Source organism: Cladophialophora bantiana, assembly GCF_000835475.1.
Source record: "Cladophialophora bantiana CBS 173.52 unplaced genomic scaffold supercont1.17, whole genome shotgun sequence".
In the NCBI taxonomy this organism is placed as follows: Eukaryota; Fungi; Ascomycota; class Eurotiomycetes; order Chaetothyriales; family Herpotrichiellaceae; genus Cladophialophora; species Cladophialophora bantiana.
The window spans coordinates 284,562-300,073 of record NW_015971591.1 but is presented as its reverse complement, the minus strand read 5'-3'; the positions used below and the strand labels follow the sequence as shown (position 1 = coordinate 300,073).

General features: G+C 51.4%; 5 protein-coding genes across 5 annotated transcripts in view; 1 reads left to right on the top strand and 4 right to left on the bottom strand.

Annotated features, from left to right (window-relative positions):
• Window positions 1-761, top strand: part of Z519_10061 (uncharacterized protein) — a gene marked incomplete at both ends in the record, with an annotated part of 1,435 nt that extends 674 nt beyond the window's left edge. The window contains 2 exons of the mRNA XM_016767780.1: window positions 70-480; window positions 557-761. Coding sequence (XP_016615878.1) covers window positions 70-480; window positions 557-761 — 616 coding nt within the window. The remainder of the gene's footprint in view (window positions 1-69; window positions 481-556) is intronic.
• Window positions 762-1,471: 710 nt separating this feature from the next.
• On the bottom strand, window positions 1,472-3,436 carry Z519_10060 (uncharacterized protein; the record flags this gene model as incomplete). The annotated part of the gene is made up of 6 exons (XM_016767779.1): window positions 1,472-1,767; window positions 1,830-2,090; window positions 2,147-2,593; window positions 2,652-2,720; window positions 2,773-3,013; window positions 3,068-3,436. The coding sequence occupies 6 exons, from the start codon at window positions 3,434-3,436 to the stop codon at window positions 1,472-1,474; spliced, it is 1,683 nt and encodes a 560-aa protein (XP_016615877.1).
• A 1,208-nt stretch (window positions 3,437-4,644) lies between these two features.
• On the bottom strand, window positions 4,645-5,826 carry Z519_10059 (uncharacterized protein; the record flags this gene model as incomplete). The annotated part of the gene is made up of 2 exons (XM_016767778.1): window positions 4,645-5,689; window positions 5,765-5,826. The coding sequence occupies 2 exons, from the start codon at window positions 5,824-5,826 to the stop codon at window positions 4,645-4,647; spliced, it is 1,107 nt and encodes a 368-aa protein (XP_016615876.1).
• A 3,559-nt stretch (window positions 5,827-9,385) lies between these two features.
• Z519_10058 (mitogen-activated protein kinase) lies at window positions 9,386-10,611 on the bottom strand (the record flags this gene model as incomplete). The annotated part of the gene is made up of 4 exons (XM_016767777.1): window positions 9,386-9,762; window positions 9,812-10,193; window positions 10,249-10,444; window positions 10,493-10,611. The coding sequence occupies 4 exons, from the start codon at window positions 10,609-10,611 to the stop codon at window positions 9,386-9,388; spliced, it is 1,074 nt and encodes a 357-aa protein (XP_016615875.1).
• Window positions 10,612-12,076: 1,465 nt separating this feature from the next.
• Window positions 12,077-14,972, bottom strand: Z519_10057 (protein transporter sec24; the record flags this gene model as incomplete). The annotated part of the gene is made up of 2 exons (XM_016767776.1): window positions 12,077-14,305; window positions 14,358-14,972. The coding sequence occupies 2 exons, from the start codon at window positions 14,970-14,972 to the stop codon at window positions 12,077-12,079; spliced, it is 2,844 nt and encodes a 947-aa protein (XP_016615874.1).
• Between the last annotated feature and the right edge of the window lie 540 nt (window positions 14,973-15,512).

The window sequence follows — 15,512 nt, the reverse complement described above, 5'->3', positions numbered from 1 at the left end:
CCCCCCCCCCAAAAAAAACTCGGAGTGGTATCACTCGTCCCGGATTGACTGATCCAACTATTTTCATAGGCTCTTTTGCCCCATTGAGTACGACGTCTTCCAGTATTTATCAGACAATGACAAAGTATACGGATTCACCATTAATATCTATGACGACCCTCTTACACTCCCCTCGCTATGGCCGGAAACACTCGCCTTCATTACGGAGAATCCCCATCACCTCGGCCAGAACAACGCCTGGAAATGGCTGACAGACAACACGCACAGGCCTGATGTCAACCTTCGGGCAAACGGCTTCAGCACATGCCACTTTTGGAGTAATTTTGAGATCGCCGACCTCAACTTCTGGAGAGGTGATGCGTATGATTCTTACTTTCAACATCTGGACCGCTCTAACGGGTTCTTCTACGAGCGCTGGGGAGACGCGCCGGTGCACAGCATAGGTGTAGGGTTATTCGAAAACATCTCTAGAATCCACTGGTATGTTACTATCGCCCCATGATTAATTGCTCCCTTTCGCCTTACGGAGATTCCTGGCTGACAGTTTTTCCCTCAGGTTTCGAGATATTGGCTACCAACATACCGTCTATGCCAACTGCCCCGATTCAGACCGATGCAACGGCTGTGAACCAAACAAATTTGCCCCCGTTGCTTTCTGGCTGAATCAAGAGGACTGCCGTGTCAACTGGCTGGACCAGGTTTGCCAAGACAGTGCCATGGAACATGGTTATCTGTGTCCGAAACGAAATAGAAATCATTGACGAGGTTGCCGTCTATATTAGAAGCTCTTGCGTGTCAATATATGGCTTCGTCGAACAGATTCCCGACGAACACAATTACATTTCCGCCCGTCCCAAAATTGACTGTGGAGGCTGTGAAATCTGCCAGGGCGTGCACGAATCGGACCCCGGCTAACTTTCGGCCGGTTCTGTCCTGTTTTCGGTCATTTTGACTTCAAAATGCATAACCAAGTCGCAGGGCCGGTCGTGGTCCCACTCGCACCAGGCTTCATTCATACGGCTTTTGAAGCTGGAGGCGTTTTCGTCATATCGCCGTCGCTGGTGTAGGCTTAGCGGACCCGTGGAATGAAGCAGAGAATCAAACTTCCGAAGCTGGACGGGAGAAGCAGAATCCTCACATCCTTCAATATGACAAATAGCGGCGGAAATGAGGTCCTCTCATTAGTATAAGCTGACGGATGACGGTTAGGTTATAACTTAGATGGATGGGCACGTACTTGGTGCTGGGCTTTTCCCAAAACGTGCTGTGGTTGATCAAAGCACGCTTTGCGAGAGTCAAACCAAGGTTAAGATCTGAACCCTTTAGAAAGATCTATACAAAGTCTAAACTAAACCACGGGGGAGGAGATTAGCCCAATGGTGGCTTGGGGGCATTGACACAGGACAATCTAGAGTCAAAATATGTCCTGCGCCACAAGTGTCTCGATACCGTCTGCGCCCATTGTCTCTGTTCAAACAGCTGATTGTTGATGGCCCCTCTTCTTTTCTCTCTCCATCCTCCACCGCATGCCATACTTCGACTGTGCCCAGGCCAGCGATGAAAACATGGCCGTGATTCCTGCCAATATCGCAAAGGAAATCTTGGGCCCAACTAAAGACAATAGTGGCTCAGTCACTCCGACGCCCACCGCACCAACAGAACACCGCATCAGATTATTCATGGCTGTGGCACTGGCCGATTTGCCGGGAAAGAGATCAATCACAAGGGCTGAATTGATATTAAAAACAGATGTCGCCGTGGCGGAGACTTTTTTGTTCACTTCGTTAGTGACGGACGTCGGAAACGATCAAGGCAGGAAGTCGACCCACTAATGAACTGTAGCAGAAATGGCAGATCAATGTCCGTACCAAGACTGAACCCGAACGCGGCGAGCGTCCCAATAAATAGCATGACTACCCACCAAAGATTTCGGAGCCGGGCACGCTCGATTGGAAAGTCGGAAAAGTCTCTTGGGTTGATCTTAGTAGAAGGAGGCAGCTTGCGCTGTTTGCGGTACTCCTTTTCTGTCTTCTTGTAGTCGTGGTCTAGGAGAACTCCTGTTGCAATGCTGCCCACGACGCAGCCAAGTCCTGCCTCCGATCAGCTTGTGTCCTTGCGTTGTGTCTGCTGGTGTCTTGTAACGAACCACTGGGTACAAAGGCCAAACCCAGCTGAACGTTACTTAGGCTGTAATGTTCTTTGAAAAGTTTGGCGGTACTGGCAGTCATCATGCTCCAGACTGCGTAGATGATGCTCCCAAAAAAGAGTGTGACGAAGACGTCCTTAGCCAACAAGCTCTTCAGAGGTTGAAATACAGCGGCCCAGGAAAAGGCTGCTCGCACGCCGAGATCTCCTTCCGTCTGGCCTGTTGGTTCATCCACAAGAACAGGAAGCACTGGTCGATACAGAAAACCTCTTAGTCTGACGCTTCCATCTCCGGCAATAGACCGTAGCGTCTCCGGGAGAATCAAGATGATGATCGTAACAACAACCACTCCGAGGATAAGGAGAAAGTAGAATATGGCACGGAAGCCCAGATATTGGGTGAGTGTACCTCCAACCACAGGGCCGACGGATTGACCGAGCATACGCACTATAGGTAGTTTCATCAGTGTAACGGCTAGGGGAATAAAGGAAAAAGAATCACAAACTTCCACTAAAGACCCCAACGAAGCCACCACGTTCAGCAGGTTCTGCAAGATCACTGATGATACCAGAGCCTGTGACGCATGGCTATTAGTCGCTGCGGGCGCTTAGAGCGATTGACCTGACCTATTGCAATTGTGGCAGAGCTCCCGAATGCCTGCAAGCCACGGAATACCATAAGAGCGGAGAAGTTGGGTGCCAACCCAAGCCCAAGATTCGCAATCAAATATGATGTTAATGTGTATATCAGAGTCTGTCTCCGGCCTCTTGAATCCGCAAGCGCGCCCCAAAAGGAAGGTGCCACCCCCTGTACAACCATGTATACAGTAATGCTTAAGAGGACAGCGCCAATAGTGACATGAAGATCCTAACTCTCCGATTAGAATGGCTCTGGTAGATTGTTTTGAACAGCACAACATACCTTTGCAATCTGATCGACTGCTGGGAGGTAGATATTGGACGACAAAGGGGAGAAAAAAGCGGCCATAGATATGAGGTAGACAATGACTCTCTTCTGTCTTTTCTCTAGAACGTGGTATGGTGCAGCCGGCAAGGGCTTCGTGATGGACGGTTCCGAAAACGACTTGCTCGACCCTGTAGGCTCGGAGGATTGACTCTGATATTCTTCCGTGTTAGCCTTCAATCCTAGACTCTGCCGCTCCCCTTTCAGTGGATGGTGCGAACGTGCTCGACCATGGGGTTGAGGTTCCACCGGCTCCCGTTTCGAGGCCTCTTTTCCCTCAGGATCTTGGTATTTTGAGCCGTACTGCTGAGTAAGTTCCATAGTCATGATCAACACAAGTCGAAGGAAGAGAAGGAGGGTCGAACTTTGGAGAAAACATAGTAACTGAAGAGATCTGCGTAATTTATACAGGATCAACTTCCGGTCCTTGGCTCTTCTACGAAAAAGTCACGGTGCAACAAGGCACGCCGGCAGAGGAGACGAACGTTGGAGACGCATTGAAGCATGTGAAATCCCAGCACTGAAGCCAATGAAGATCAAAAATATCTGCATGTAACATAGATGTGTTGTCCAGTTCGGCGGACTCCAAAGCATTGGATATCGTGCCTCTCCGTGAGCTTTCACGCAAGCATGCCACGCAATCGAGGTCGGAATGGTATGTAGGAACGACGCCTGTCAAACGCGACTGACTGACTAGTGTGTATCATGTTTGTCCAAACCGGACGGATGGCCGAGAACGGATAGAAATATCAGACCGTAGAGACGCCAGCCTTGGTCACTCCAAGGCAATATTCTTGGCTCGATAGTAGACGGCATGCCAACCAAGAAATGCTTACGCGGCAAGCTTCAGCACATAGCTTCGCTGTCTTATCTGTACCTGAAACTAATTCCAAACACTTTGGGCGATGAGTGTCCTGTCGATCTGCAACTAACGATCCTTTCTGGGCGATTGGGGAACCTCTGGAATCACCAAAAAGGTGTTATTGTTGCTTCCAGGGCTTAGTTCAGGCCAGGTTGGGTCTTTGGACGCAAGGTTTTCAGAGACTGGGGCCGTATGAGACCAGAATAGGACTAGAGCCAGAAATCTTTCCTTCAGACGGGGTCGCTGGCATGAGCTGGCTCTGAGACCATTCTCTCACTTCACGGTAAGAGTGAGCGTAGCTGCATACCTGAGCAGTCTCCCAAGCTAGCCCGATATGTTGATTTGCTCCCAAATTTCCAGAAGGCCATATCAACTTGTTACGTACTTTTGGCCTCATGTTCCCAGTTCACGTTCTCGGGTTCTGATCGGAGTCTTGTTTCGTATAAGGCCTACTTCTGGTATAACGATTACCACCTTTCATTATGCTGGGCTCCTAGTTCGGTAAGGATGCCGGCTAGAAAGAATTTTCGTGTGTCAGAGTACATATACTCCCTTCATTCGTATACTAAAACATCGATTCGACCAATCTCTGATGCAGCAAAAGAAACCACTGGTAGAGGGGCCTTATGGTGACGAGAAACTGCAACAAAAAGCCCGAGGAATCTTGCCGGCCTTAGTTTGGTTTGGATGGTTGGGTGTTGCGAGGTGCCAGAATAGGTTCCCCTGAACCACCAGTGTATACTCGCTCGGGAACCTCTGTTCCTAGATACCGTAATTCGAAGTCGGTATTTACACCGTGCTCTTCGTCCCCGGGGCGGTCAATTTCTGCAACACCAAGACCCTTGAGCTTCTCCCTAGGACGCCAGGCGAGTGGACCGTATCCTTGCCGGGCGGGCAGGTGGTATAACCGAAAGCTTGCCCATCCAATAACTGTCCCTATGACGGCTCCACTAATGATGTCGAATCCCGCATGGTGGAAATCGGCGTATCTGCTGGAACAGATAAACAGTGCCACGATGATAGGTGCAAGTGCTGCTCCAGTCAGCCACAGAGGGGGTGCTGCTTGTTTGTCCTTCGCCGAAGCCAGTGCGTTCCAGCTGCTAGTTTCTCGTGGTGTTCTCTTCGAAGTGACATCAAGGTAAGGGATTCCTAACGATAAGCGGGCATAAAGCCACAGGCTGAGGTAGACCATACCGGCCGAGGAAAAGGAGGAATGTCCAGAAGGGAAAGCGGCGAAGCTATCGTCAAGGAGCCGTTTGTCAGATTGCTGGCAAATGGCCGAGCTGACGAGTGACTCGGCTTCCGAGTTGAGCGAGTTTCCAAATCCGCCGACAATATACTGAGATATGTTTGATAAGTCAGGAGCACACCGTGCGAGGAGATTCGGTCGAGGCTTTCCAACCATGTCCTTCAATCCCGCAGTCACGAAAAGCGTAGCGGCGAGGGCAGTGCAGAGGCCCAGCCAGCCGACATGGACTTCCCAGATTACCCTGCGCCATGCATCTTTTCTTGTGCGGTCGGGGTTGCGGTTGAAAGCTAGTCCACCAAAATTCAAGGCAGCAATGATGCACGCGGGTGCAAGTAAGGCGACGACCAGGGCGACAGGTATCGACACAATATCCGGCTTGTTGGGGTAGGCAATGGCAGCGTCAGTAAGCGAAAATGGTCTATGGTAGCCGCTTATATAATTCAGGACGCCTCCGGCAGCTGCAAAGGCACTGTTGCGATGGCCATTGGGATTAGACAACTAGAGCTTCCGTAGGTTTAGCGAGGGAGGAAGAAAGGGGACTTACACAACGATGGCCCAGTCAAAGAGATAAGAAAAAATGAGTCGAATAGCGAAGGATGCTGTCATTGTTGAAAGAGAAGCAATGGCAGATTGAAGGCCAAACCAGCACACACTATCTGCCTGACAAGTCTGCCGTTATGATTCTAGGAGGCTCGTTCACTTGATTCGCAATGCCGTCGAAGCGTTGTGTGGAGGGTTCTTGGCGGGTAGATTTCGAAATTTGGTCTGTGTGCGTGTGTGTGTGAGAGGGAGAGAGAGGGAGGGAGAGAGCTCTTGCCACTTCTCAGGGAGGGACGGTCCACCGTAAGTTCAGAATATTTAAGACGAGTAGAAGGAGAGCGAGGGCGAGAGGGACAGACCATATTGTCGGGGCTGGTCCAACAGGCGAGCCAGGCCAACGTCACTCGTCCGGAAATTGTTCATGCCCCTTGATGATAGCCATTGACGCTCATCTGGAAGCAGATTGATGGTGCACATCATGCCCGGTTGGGTCATTGGGGGCAGAGGACTTGAAGGCGGTTTAGAAGGTGGGCTCGTCATGATGCAACGACAAACATCAAACCCGCATTGCCATTGGGTGGTCGCGTGACGCATTCCCGCCGTGGTGGTAGTAGTCGTGGTTGTGGTGGCTTGCAAGCCGCGTGTCTGGTCTTGGCCGGCGAGCTTGTGTCGAAGCCAATGCCCTGCCAACGCCAAATGTCAAACGAGACGTCAAGTTAGATGCTTCCCTGTGCTCACTCGTTTGAGTTGGCGTCAGATGCACTACGATAGGGTCTCTGAATGCCGCACAGACGCAGGCGTAGCGTTCAACCCACCAGTGGAATGCTCTTCCTACTGACCACTGATTAGGCTCCAACTAAAGCCAGTCCGTGGGAACCGTAACATATTCCCCCCGACTTCGTCACGTTCACAAGCATTCTTCACACGTCTGGAAGCTCGTAGGCCCCGCGCAGAGCAGAAGCCGCCGCGACCAATCTCACCCCTCGCCTCCCCTTCCCAACCAACAACAACAACATATTCTGTGCCGTCCTGATCGATCCGTTCCGCAGATTCAAGATAGCCGTGGACCGGATAGACTAAACATCTCGGTCAACCTCCACTAAGGAGCTGGAGACAGCTCTGCCCAGGAGTGCCCGGTCGCGGCAACCATTTGGTTTCTCATCACCGTTGTTCATGGGGATGATAGAATAGCTTTGCTATCCATGAAGGGACAGTGGCCTTTCGTCTCCACGGGGCTTAACAAGACGAACCCCAGAATGACTGTAAGCCAGAAGACATTGTGGCTGACAACACTGCCGTAGGTGGCACTGATCTGCCAGCCCAATACGGCATTGAAGGTACCTAACCATCGCGGCCGTTGTAAACCAGGCTGCAGCAGTTCAGGTAACCACCCCATCACCACGGTTGCTCCCAGATTAATCAAATAGGATATACTGTAAGTGACTACGGGAGAGCGCAAAGATGATAAATAGGGAAGGGTTCAGTGCAATCTGTACTTACAAGCATCCCCATTCGCGCCGATTCGGAGGGATTCCGAACGGAAAAGGTGGTAGGCATCGCCCGCTTCCCTGGCTCTCCATTATTAGGCTCTTTGACAGAATATTTTCCATTTTGTTACAGACCATGTAGACCATGTCAGATGCCCACTTAAGGTCCACTCTAGCTACTTCGTTCTCAGACGCCAAGTCTCTGGCGCTGACTCTAACGAAATGCGGCACCCCGAAAGCCAACCGAGGCGAAAGTGCCAAGCTCAGTCGGCCGAACGTTTCTCGGGCGAGCAGGCCATAAACCCGAACCGATGACAATGTAACATAGGTAGGCTTCGAATGAAGAGGTCTGGCGGCAATGGTAACGTGGGGGTATGGTATTGAGTAAATTTACAAAATGACTGTACTGACCGTAAAATGAAAACAAATTATGAAGGCGTCTAGAGGTCTCGCGCCGGATTCGAAAAGGCAAGTAAGGATGGGTCTCCGCTAGCTTCCACAAATACAAGGGGGGCGAGCGGCATTACGCCCAGTCAAAGCTCTTTTCTCTTTCCCTAGAGTAAGAGTTGCTCTTACTGGAGACGTGTAGCGGCAGTCCGTATTCCCAGAGCGAGAACTATATTTCTGTATCTCTGCTGTCGATATCTTGATCATGACTAGCCCCCCCAAAGGCCGAGAACGCTCGGGGAAAGCGACTGATATCCCAGACTGCGCAGGAAATTAAGTGGAGACGTGCGTCTTTGACAGGGAAGAGTGAAGAAATTGGCGTTTAAGCCAGTAGAGCAGACATTGGCAGGGAGCTTAAAGTATCATGACTTCACTTTAACTCGTGCGCCCGGATGCTCCCGTGGCACATTTTACCCAATGATAGGGGAAAATACTTCACCCTCCGATTATATAGGCTTGGTTGTCTCTCGACGCTTAGAAACTGTCAGCTCGTAGTTTGATTAGCCGTTTGTGATGATGTGAGTTCTGCCGATATCGAGACTACTAGTACACTTTATGGCAGGAAAAGGAAGAAGGCATTGTTACTCACACGCTTTGATTTCCCTGGCAAATCATGCTTTACCACATAACCCGGGTGAAGTGGATTGACACCAAACACTGAGGCCGAGCGTTGAATATCTGACCTTGGCACCGAACTCCGTGGTCCATGCTCACTTCGAAATATAACACTTGGACAGAAGGAAAGAGGGATTGATGTCAATCTTGACTAACTAGGTAGCCTTCAGTCCTGCACGCGTTCCCTTCGCGGTGCCTTAGCGGTGGTCAGTATTCAATTTAGTAGACGATCTAGCCAGGAATCAAGTACATCGTACCCGAGTACAGGGTGACAGGATTAGGAAAGAAACCAGAAGGTCAAGAAGCACCGTCACCATTGGCGAGCAGTGGAGCACTCACCCCGCGTATCCCCTCAGGATAAAAGTGCTCAAGTGTACATACCCGGCACTCAGATGCCAGATGATTAAACCCCCTTCCAGTGTTCGAGATGGGCAAGGTGGGGCACGAGCCGCTCTAAAGGGGAGTAGGGAGTAAAGTCAGTCTGGAATAGGTTAGCGTCATTGGTGCTGAGGGAACTTGAGGAAGCCCGCGAAGACCGCCAACCGCCTTTAAAAGCGGCGGGAAATTTCCATGGGCGATTGTCACGACTGTAACCGGTAGAGCGGTCTCCCAGCGGTCGAGGCCCGCGATACCTAGCCCGTGAAAAAAGATGAAGAGAGAAAACACGAGGTAGCTATGAAAAAACCGGCGTGAGGGGCTGTCGAGGTCGGATTCTTCACTGATCTGCTCTCTATCTGTTCTCATCAATTCATGCATTTCTTTCTTGCAACTGTGATGGACATGAATGACTGCTGGGGCAAATCATCTCCCATTTCCCCTTTCCATCCAAGCACAATCTTGGGAATCGCTGTTACTTTCTCGCATCGTTCCGTCGTCTCAGAGAATCCAGGGCCTAAAATCACATTAAGCCCAGACACTCTCATCAGCCTCGGCTCTGTTTGATATCCGTCTTCATCGACTGGTGGCCAGCCCTTTTCTACACATTGTTTCGCATAGCCCGAAAAGTTTGATTCTGCGCCGCGGCGCCCTCCGTACTTACCAGCGCTTAGGAGGCCCAGATTCCGAACTCGTCGTGCTCATCGCATGATCTCATTCCAAATCAACGCCTTCAATTCCTCCTTACTGAGCTGGTCCTTATTTCTATCAAAATCGAAGAACTCCTCTGGAATAGGTTCGGCGGTTGGCTCATCATCAGGGTCGTGATATGGTTCGAGGTACGGATGCTTGAGGGCGTCTTCGACAGTAATGCGCTTGACCGGATTGAACGCTAGCAACTTCTCCAGCAAGTCCAGTGCCAGATCAGAAGTCTTGGGGAAGAGCGCTTTTAAGGGAATCTTCTTCTTGAAGGGCAAAGAACGAATGTATTCGCGAGCACGCCGGGATTTGATGCCATAGTAATCCTCCATTGTCGGGGTGCCAAGGACATCCAAGATGAGGGTGAGCTGATGGTGATCTAGAAGATTGTCAGCTCAGTCCACACTCACGAGGGTCGCGATACACACAGTCTTTGCCAGGGAACAGGGGCTTGCCACTCAACATCTCTGCAAGGATACACCCAACGCTCCATACATCAATGGCCTTCGTGTATTCCTTGAAGGTGAGCATGATTTCAGGAGCACGGTACCATCTTGTTGCAACATATTCGGTCATAAACCCAGAGTTGTCGTCAGTCGAAGCTGCAGATCTAGCCAGGCCGAAGTCGCAGACTTTGAGATCGCAGTTGGCATTGAGTAACAGATTTGATGGCTTCAGGTCTCGATGTAGAACATTTGCAGAGTGCATAGCCTTGAGAGCGCGGAGAGTCTGATAGATGAAATACTGGCAGTGATCGTCGGAGAGATCTTGGGTTCTAATCACGCGGTGCATGTCCGTTTCCATGAGTTCCTGGAAAAGAAGTGTCAATACTTTGTCTTCTGCTCTTTTTCGGTCCCAAACGAACCTGAATGAGATAGACCTCAGAGAAAGACTCGTAATTTCGCGGTTTCTGGATGTCAAGAATGGAGATGATGTTCTCGTGATTGAAATATCGTAGCAGCTTCATTTCTCGTAACGTGCGCAGGCAGAACATGGAGTGATCAAAAGGCGTGATCTTCTTGATTGCCACTTTCTGACCAGATGGCTTGTGCAGGGCAGAGCTTTGAAAAATCAGTCGGCGCTCCCTACATTGAGCATGAGAAACTCACCAGACGACGCCATAAGCACCCTCCCCAATGACATCCTGAATGTCGTACTGATCAGACACATTGAATGAAATTTTTCTGGAGCCTCCCGACGGCGCGGTTTGTTGCTGTGGTTGTCCCATGTTGCTAGCAAGTCGCAGTGTGTGATCCTCTTGGATCTACTGGTGAGCAATCGGGCACGTGTCCCTGCCTTTCAAATCCTATGCAATATCCAAACTAATACAATCACTGTGCTTCGACCACGAGCAGCTCTCGCCTTGCTGATTTAGCTCAAGGTAATGAGGGTGAGGGTGAGGTTGCGGCCTTTAAGATCGGAAATGAGAGCGAGGGAAAATTCGCTTGCGCTTGGACCCTGGTCGAAGTTGCTTCCGCCAGTCTGCGCTGTTTCAGAGTGGAAGATGGGGCGTCGGGATGCGAGTCCCGTACTTGAGGCGACGTAGTTGATAGTGCTCGAGATGGTACCGGTCGTCGTTGGCAAGGACCAAAACCTCAGCAGTGTAGTTTGACTACGCAGCTGGGCAAGTAGAGAGTGGAGGAGGGCACTGGAACACTGTAGGGTGTCAAATTCCACATTCCTTTTGGTATGCGACAACAAACAAGACGGAGACAACGTACCAAATTGGTTTCCTGGCTGAGCTTGTTGCGCTGCGAGGTTCAAGCTTTATCTTCAGTCTTCAGGGCGGTAAAGACCTCGTGGGTTTTTGGAGGGTGCGAAGAGGGTACAATGGCGGGGTCGTGCAGATGAGGCGGTTGCAGGTGACCACCGTGCAGTCGGACAGGACAAGAAAACAGTCTCAACAATGAGAGAATTGACGAAACGAGGAATCAAAGAAGAACGAGACAAAAAGTCTGCAACGAGATGGCGGCGCAAGGTGATCAGAAGGTGAAGGTGCGTATCACGTATCACACACAGTGGGAGAGTGAAGCACCTGGCATTCACACTCAAGGACCGAATCCCCATCCACGCCGCGGCCGAATTGAAGGATGTCTCGATGAATAGGCGCCCGCATTGGCTCACTAGGCTGGGCTAGGCTTGGACCTGGCCGGGCTAGGCAGAATATAGCGGCCTCGAGAGCCCCAATGGCGGCCTCACTAGCCCCCGGCGGCCAGCTTAACCCCTTCCATCCGTGGCCTCAGACGGGGTCGCCCATCCTGTGACAGGCTTTGCACGCCTCTAATCCACCCATATGCCTGGTTTGAGCATGTCGGATCAGCGTTTCATCCTATCCCTGTTGCCCCAGGCATGAGCTGCTCCAGAAGCCAGAAATAGCCCATGTCTGAAGCCTCGTCGTCACCCTGATCGCTGACTACCCCATAGGTCACAGCGGAACGAGCCTTCCTATCTAGCCCAAGTCTACCGTGTACATGCTTTGCCACAAGGACGAAGTATTGAGTGCGTCATTCGACCTGCCCTTGCATCCCTTCCATGCACAGATAGCATCCCTCTTCTCCTTGATCTCATGGGCGCTGAACCTCCTGTTACTGTGGTCACCCAAAGACCCAGCTAGCATCCAAGCGTGGTATTTATTGCATGACCTGCATTAAAAAGGAGTTAGCAATCCGCACCCAGCATAGCTGAACGTTCAATCAAGACCGTACCTTTTCGCGCATCATGCCCATCCATTGCTGTAAGCTCACTCCTTGATCTGCTCGGTCCTCCACGAGCATCGTTTGCGCCCAAAGCCTCAATCCAGGTTCGCCATCCTCTTTCACCACATAGAGATGTGGCACCACGATACTGCCCACCCCTCTGGACGTGTGGTCGCGGCTCTTGGAGATGACTGCCCTCACACGCTCGCTGAAATCATTGTCCAGCTCAGGTAATCGTTGTTTGCCCACTTTGAGTTGACTCTTGTCAGACAGACCGAAGACGTCGATTATCAGCTGCGGAACAGCATCACGTCCGACCCAAAGGAACTGGGTCTGACCGTCATCAATCAGATACAGTCCATACGGCACGATCCTTTCCGATGATAGATTGATCGGCGGCGGGAGAATGATCTCGCCAGTCTTCTCATCGACTGTCCCTGCGTCATCTGGCATGTCGTGAAGGGAAAACATTTTGGGATAGATGTACTGAATCAGCAACGGGAGCGGCAGGGTCGATAGCAAGCACAGAGCGGCTGACCGCATGTCGCTGGGTATTTGTGACGATCTCCTGAGACCTAGGTTCTTGATCAAGGCAAGGAAAAGCACGGGCAGGCCTCGAAGGTTAGCAGGGAATTGAAGCCCCCCTCCACCCATACTACCTCCTGCAAGCTCTTTCTTGTACGTGGCCAGAAGCTCAACCAATTTATTTTGAATCATGTCTCGGGCACTATCAAGCCCACTGTTAAGGACGCGCTCGACGGCTTTGTGGCTGAAATACTCTGTGATAGCTTGCTGGTCGGCCGACGCGTAGACATCGGCTAATTGCTGGGTCGTGGCCAGCGCGAGGGTCATGACCCGAATCCGCCGTTCGCCGTTGCATGTAGTGTGAAGAACAGCAGTCTGCATACACACGACAGGCTTCGTGATAGTCTCATCAATCGCCACCTCCACAACGTAGCTCTGATCACGCGGGAATGCCGGGAACGCACAGAGATCTGAGCTGCGGTTGAAGAAATTGCCATAGAAGGTGCTCATTCGCAACCCGGTCGTAGCTCGAACACGGAGAACGGCCTCCAAACCAATCTCGGCCGACAAGTAGTCAGAGAACTCTTTGGCAAACTTCATGGCGTCTTCTTCTCTCGCGGCGTTCCAACCAGGATAGAAGTAAGTCTGTCCACCAGTGTATCTGGGCAAATTGCTCAGAGAAGCCACGTCCTGATACTGTGAGGAGAAGAGGAACATGTCCACCGAGATTTGCTGCTTCGAACATTCAACGGCAAAGCTCTTGTAGAAGCTGTTCCCAGTCTGTAAGAGGCTGCTTTCCTTCGATGTGCCGAGCAATTTCTTGTCCTCACGCATTTCCAGTTTGCCATGGCCGATATTAGGAATCGAAGCAGTGACGACCGTCATTTTCCCCCCAACTGGTCCAATAAGCTTATGCCCTGCGCGAAGGGCAGATCCCATGGCAGATGCGCCGTTCTGGGTATTCTGGAACATCTCTTGAAGCTTATCCAAGAAATTTTCAATGTTTTCTCGGCATTCAGTCAATGTCACGAGTAAATCAGCAGGCGTGGGTAAGAACGCCTCTTCAAGGTCGCTAACCACTAGCATGCTTGTTTGGGCGTTCTCAGTCCCATCATGGGGGATATTGAAGAAGTGTAGACTGGAATCAACCGCAATGAAGCCCAGCCGCGTACGTCGATCTGCATTTGGTATCCGATCCAAGCTCTCTCGGATACATCTTGCCGTCGTCGCAAGGAGCCCACTCGACACCGCTGCATAACTTACGTCGAGCAAGAACAGATAAACGAGCGGTTGTGGAGGCCGGACCATATACTCCTGTGGCGCGATGAACTCTACAACCGCGTGATTCAGATCTGGTCTCTGCCATCTGTCGAGACTTTTCTGGGCAGCTGCATCCCAGTCAAAGGCTTGTGGCACATCGTTGGTCAGGTTGCACATGTTACATCTCCATCGATGCCCGTGGTCCAGGAAGGTGACAAAGGGATTGATGTATGACCGACATCTTCTGCAACGGGATATCACTTGATCCGGCACTACAGGCACAGGGTCTTCAACGTCGTGTAGAGAAGTGTACGGTTGGATGACGAGGGCGAATGGAAGTTTTGACTTTTTGAGAAGAGAGTGAGTAGTGGGAACAGCGTTCAACGTCGATCGGACGTATTTTGGTGGGCAATTAGCGAAAGGTGAGGGCGTAACACTTGTCTATCAAGATATTTAGCTTCTAACATAGAGATGGGGGAGGGCACATTCGTACATTGGGAGGGAGAATCACTGGCGGGGGTGGAAAGTCCAGCTCTGCGACATTGAATGGCTGATTTGAGAGGTCCGTTGGGTACAGTTGGTTCAAGACCGGAGCACGTTGCGCCTGTTGGGGCGCCGCGGCCACAGGCGGCTTTTGCGAGATGTCCATCTCACCAAACTGTTGTGTCATTCCAGCAACACCACCAGGGGCAGGGTACGGTGGAGTGGGAGGTTGATAACCCCCTAGCGCAGCAGCTGGCTCCTGACCGGGGTATAGAGGTGTTGCATTCTGTTGCACGGCCGCAGGGTTCTGCTGATAACCTCCCTGCGGATAGCCTGCTGCATCTTGTTGGACGGAATATCCAGAGTATGCGCCGCCAGCTTGTTGTTGTCCTCCCAGCGCAGCATTCGCCCCAGCACCAAACTCATAGGCTTGTCCTGCATAAGCACGCTTCTTCCGACCACCGTGAGCCGGACCTGGAGCAGGTCCTGGTTGCACTCCCGGCGGAGCGTTGGTTTCGTAGCTTTCATAATTTTGGCCCGCAAGAGGTTGCGGTGGCTGCTGACCGTAACTCTCCTGCACCGGTACGCCTTGCTGCGGATATTGCTGGGAATATTGTTGCGACATGTCGAATCACAGGCCCCGAGTCTCGTGCACAGTTCTTGGTCCAGACTTGAAGACAGCGACAAAGGAGCGAAGGTCCGACTGTGGAGTGGAGGGGACGAGGACTGCGGAGGGAGGGCACTGAGAGGGAGATTTGCCGACAATGTGCGAGGCTCTTTATTGTCTTAATCGGTGCAGGATGGCATCCATACCGATCTAAAAATGAGTGAAATGTACACACAACTTGGTCAGAGGGGAAAACAAGAAGCTTTTCTAGTTGCGAGGAGTCTGGCGAGGTGGTGCTTGCTGAGCAGACAGCAGACAACTTGTCCTCAGACGTGATGGAAATCTGTTACTCTGCGGCACTCGGCGCAGTTGCAAGATTGGCCAATCGGCGACAAGTTACAACTTGGTCCCAACGCCCACTTCAAGGCGCCAGCTCGCTCGCGCTCCTTCACCTTCTCGCGTCCACACGCTATCCTCAAGTTGTTCTTGTGCCTTGATAAAAGCAGAGGTCGAGTGAAGGTATTCTGTCGATATTCTCCAAGGCAAATGAAATGCCCA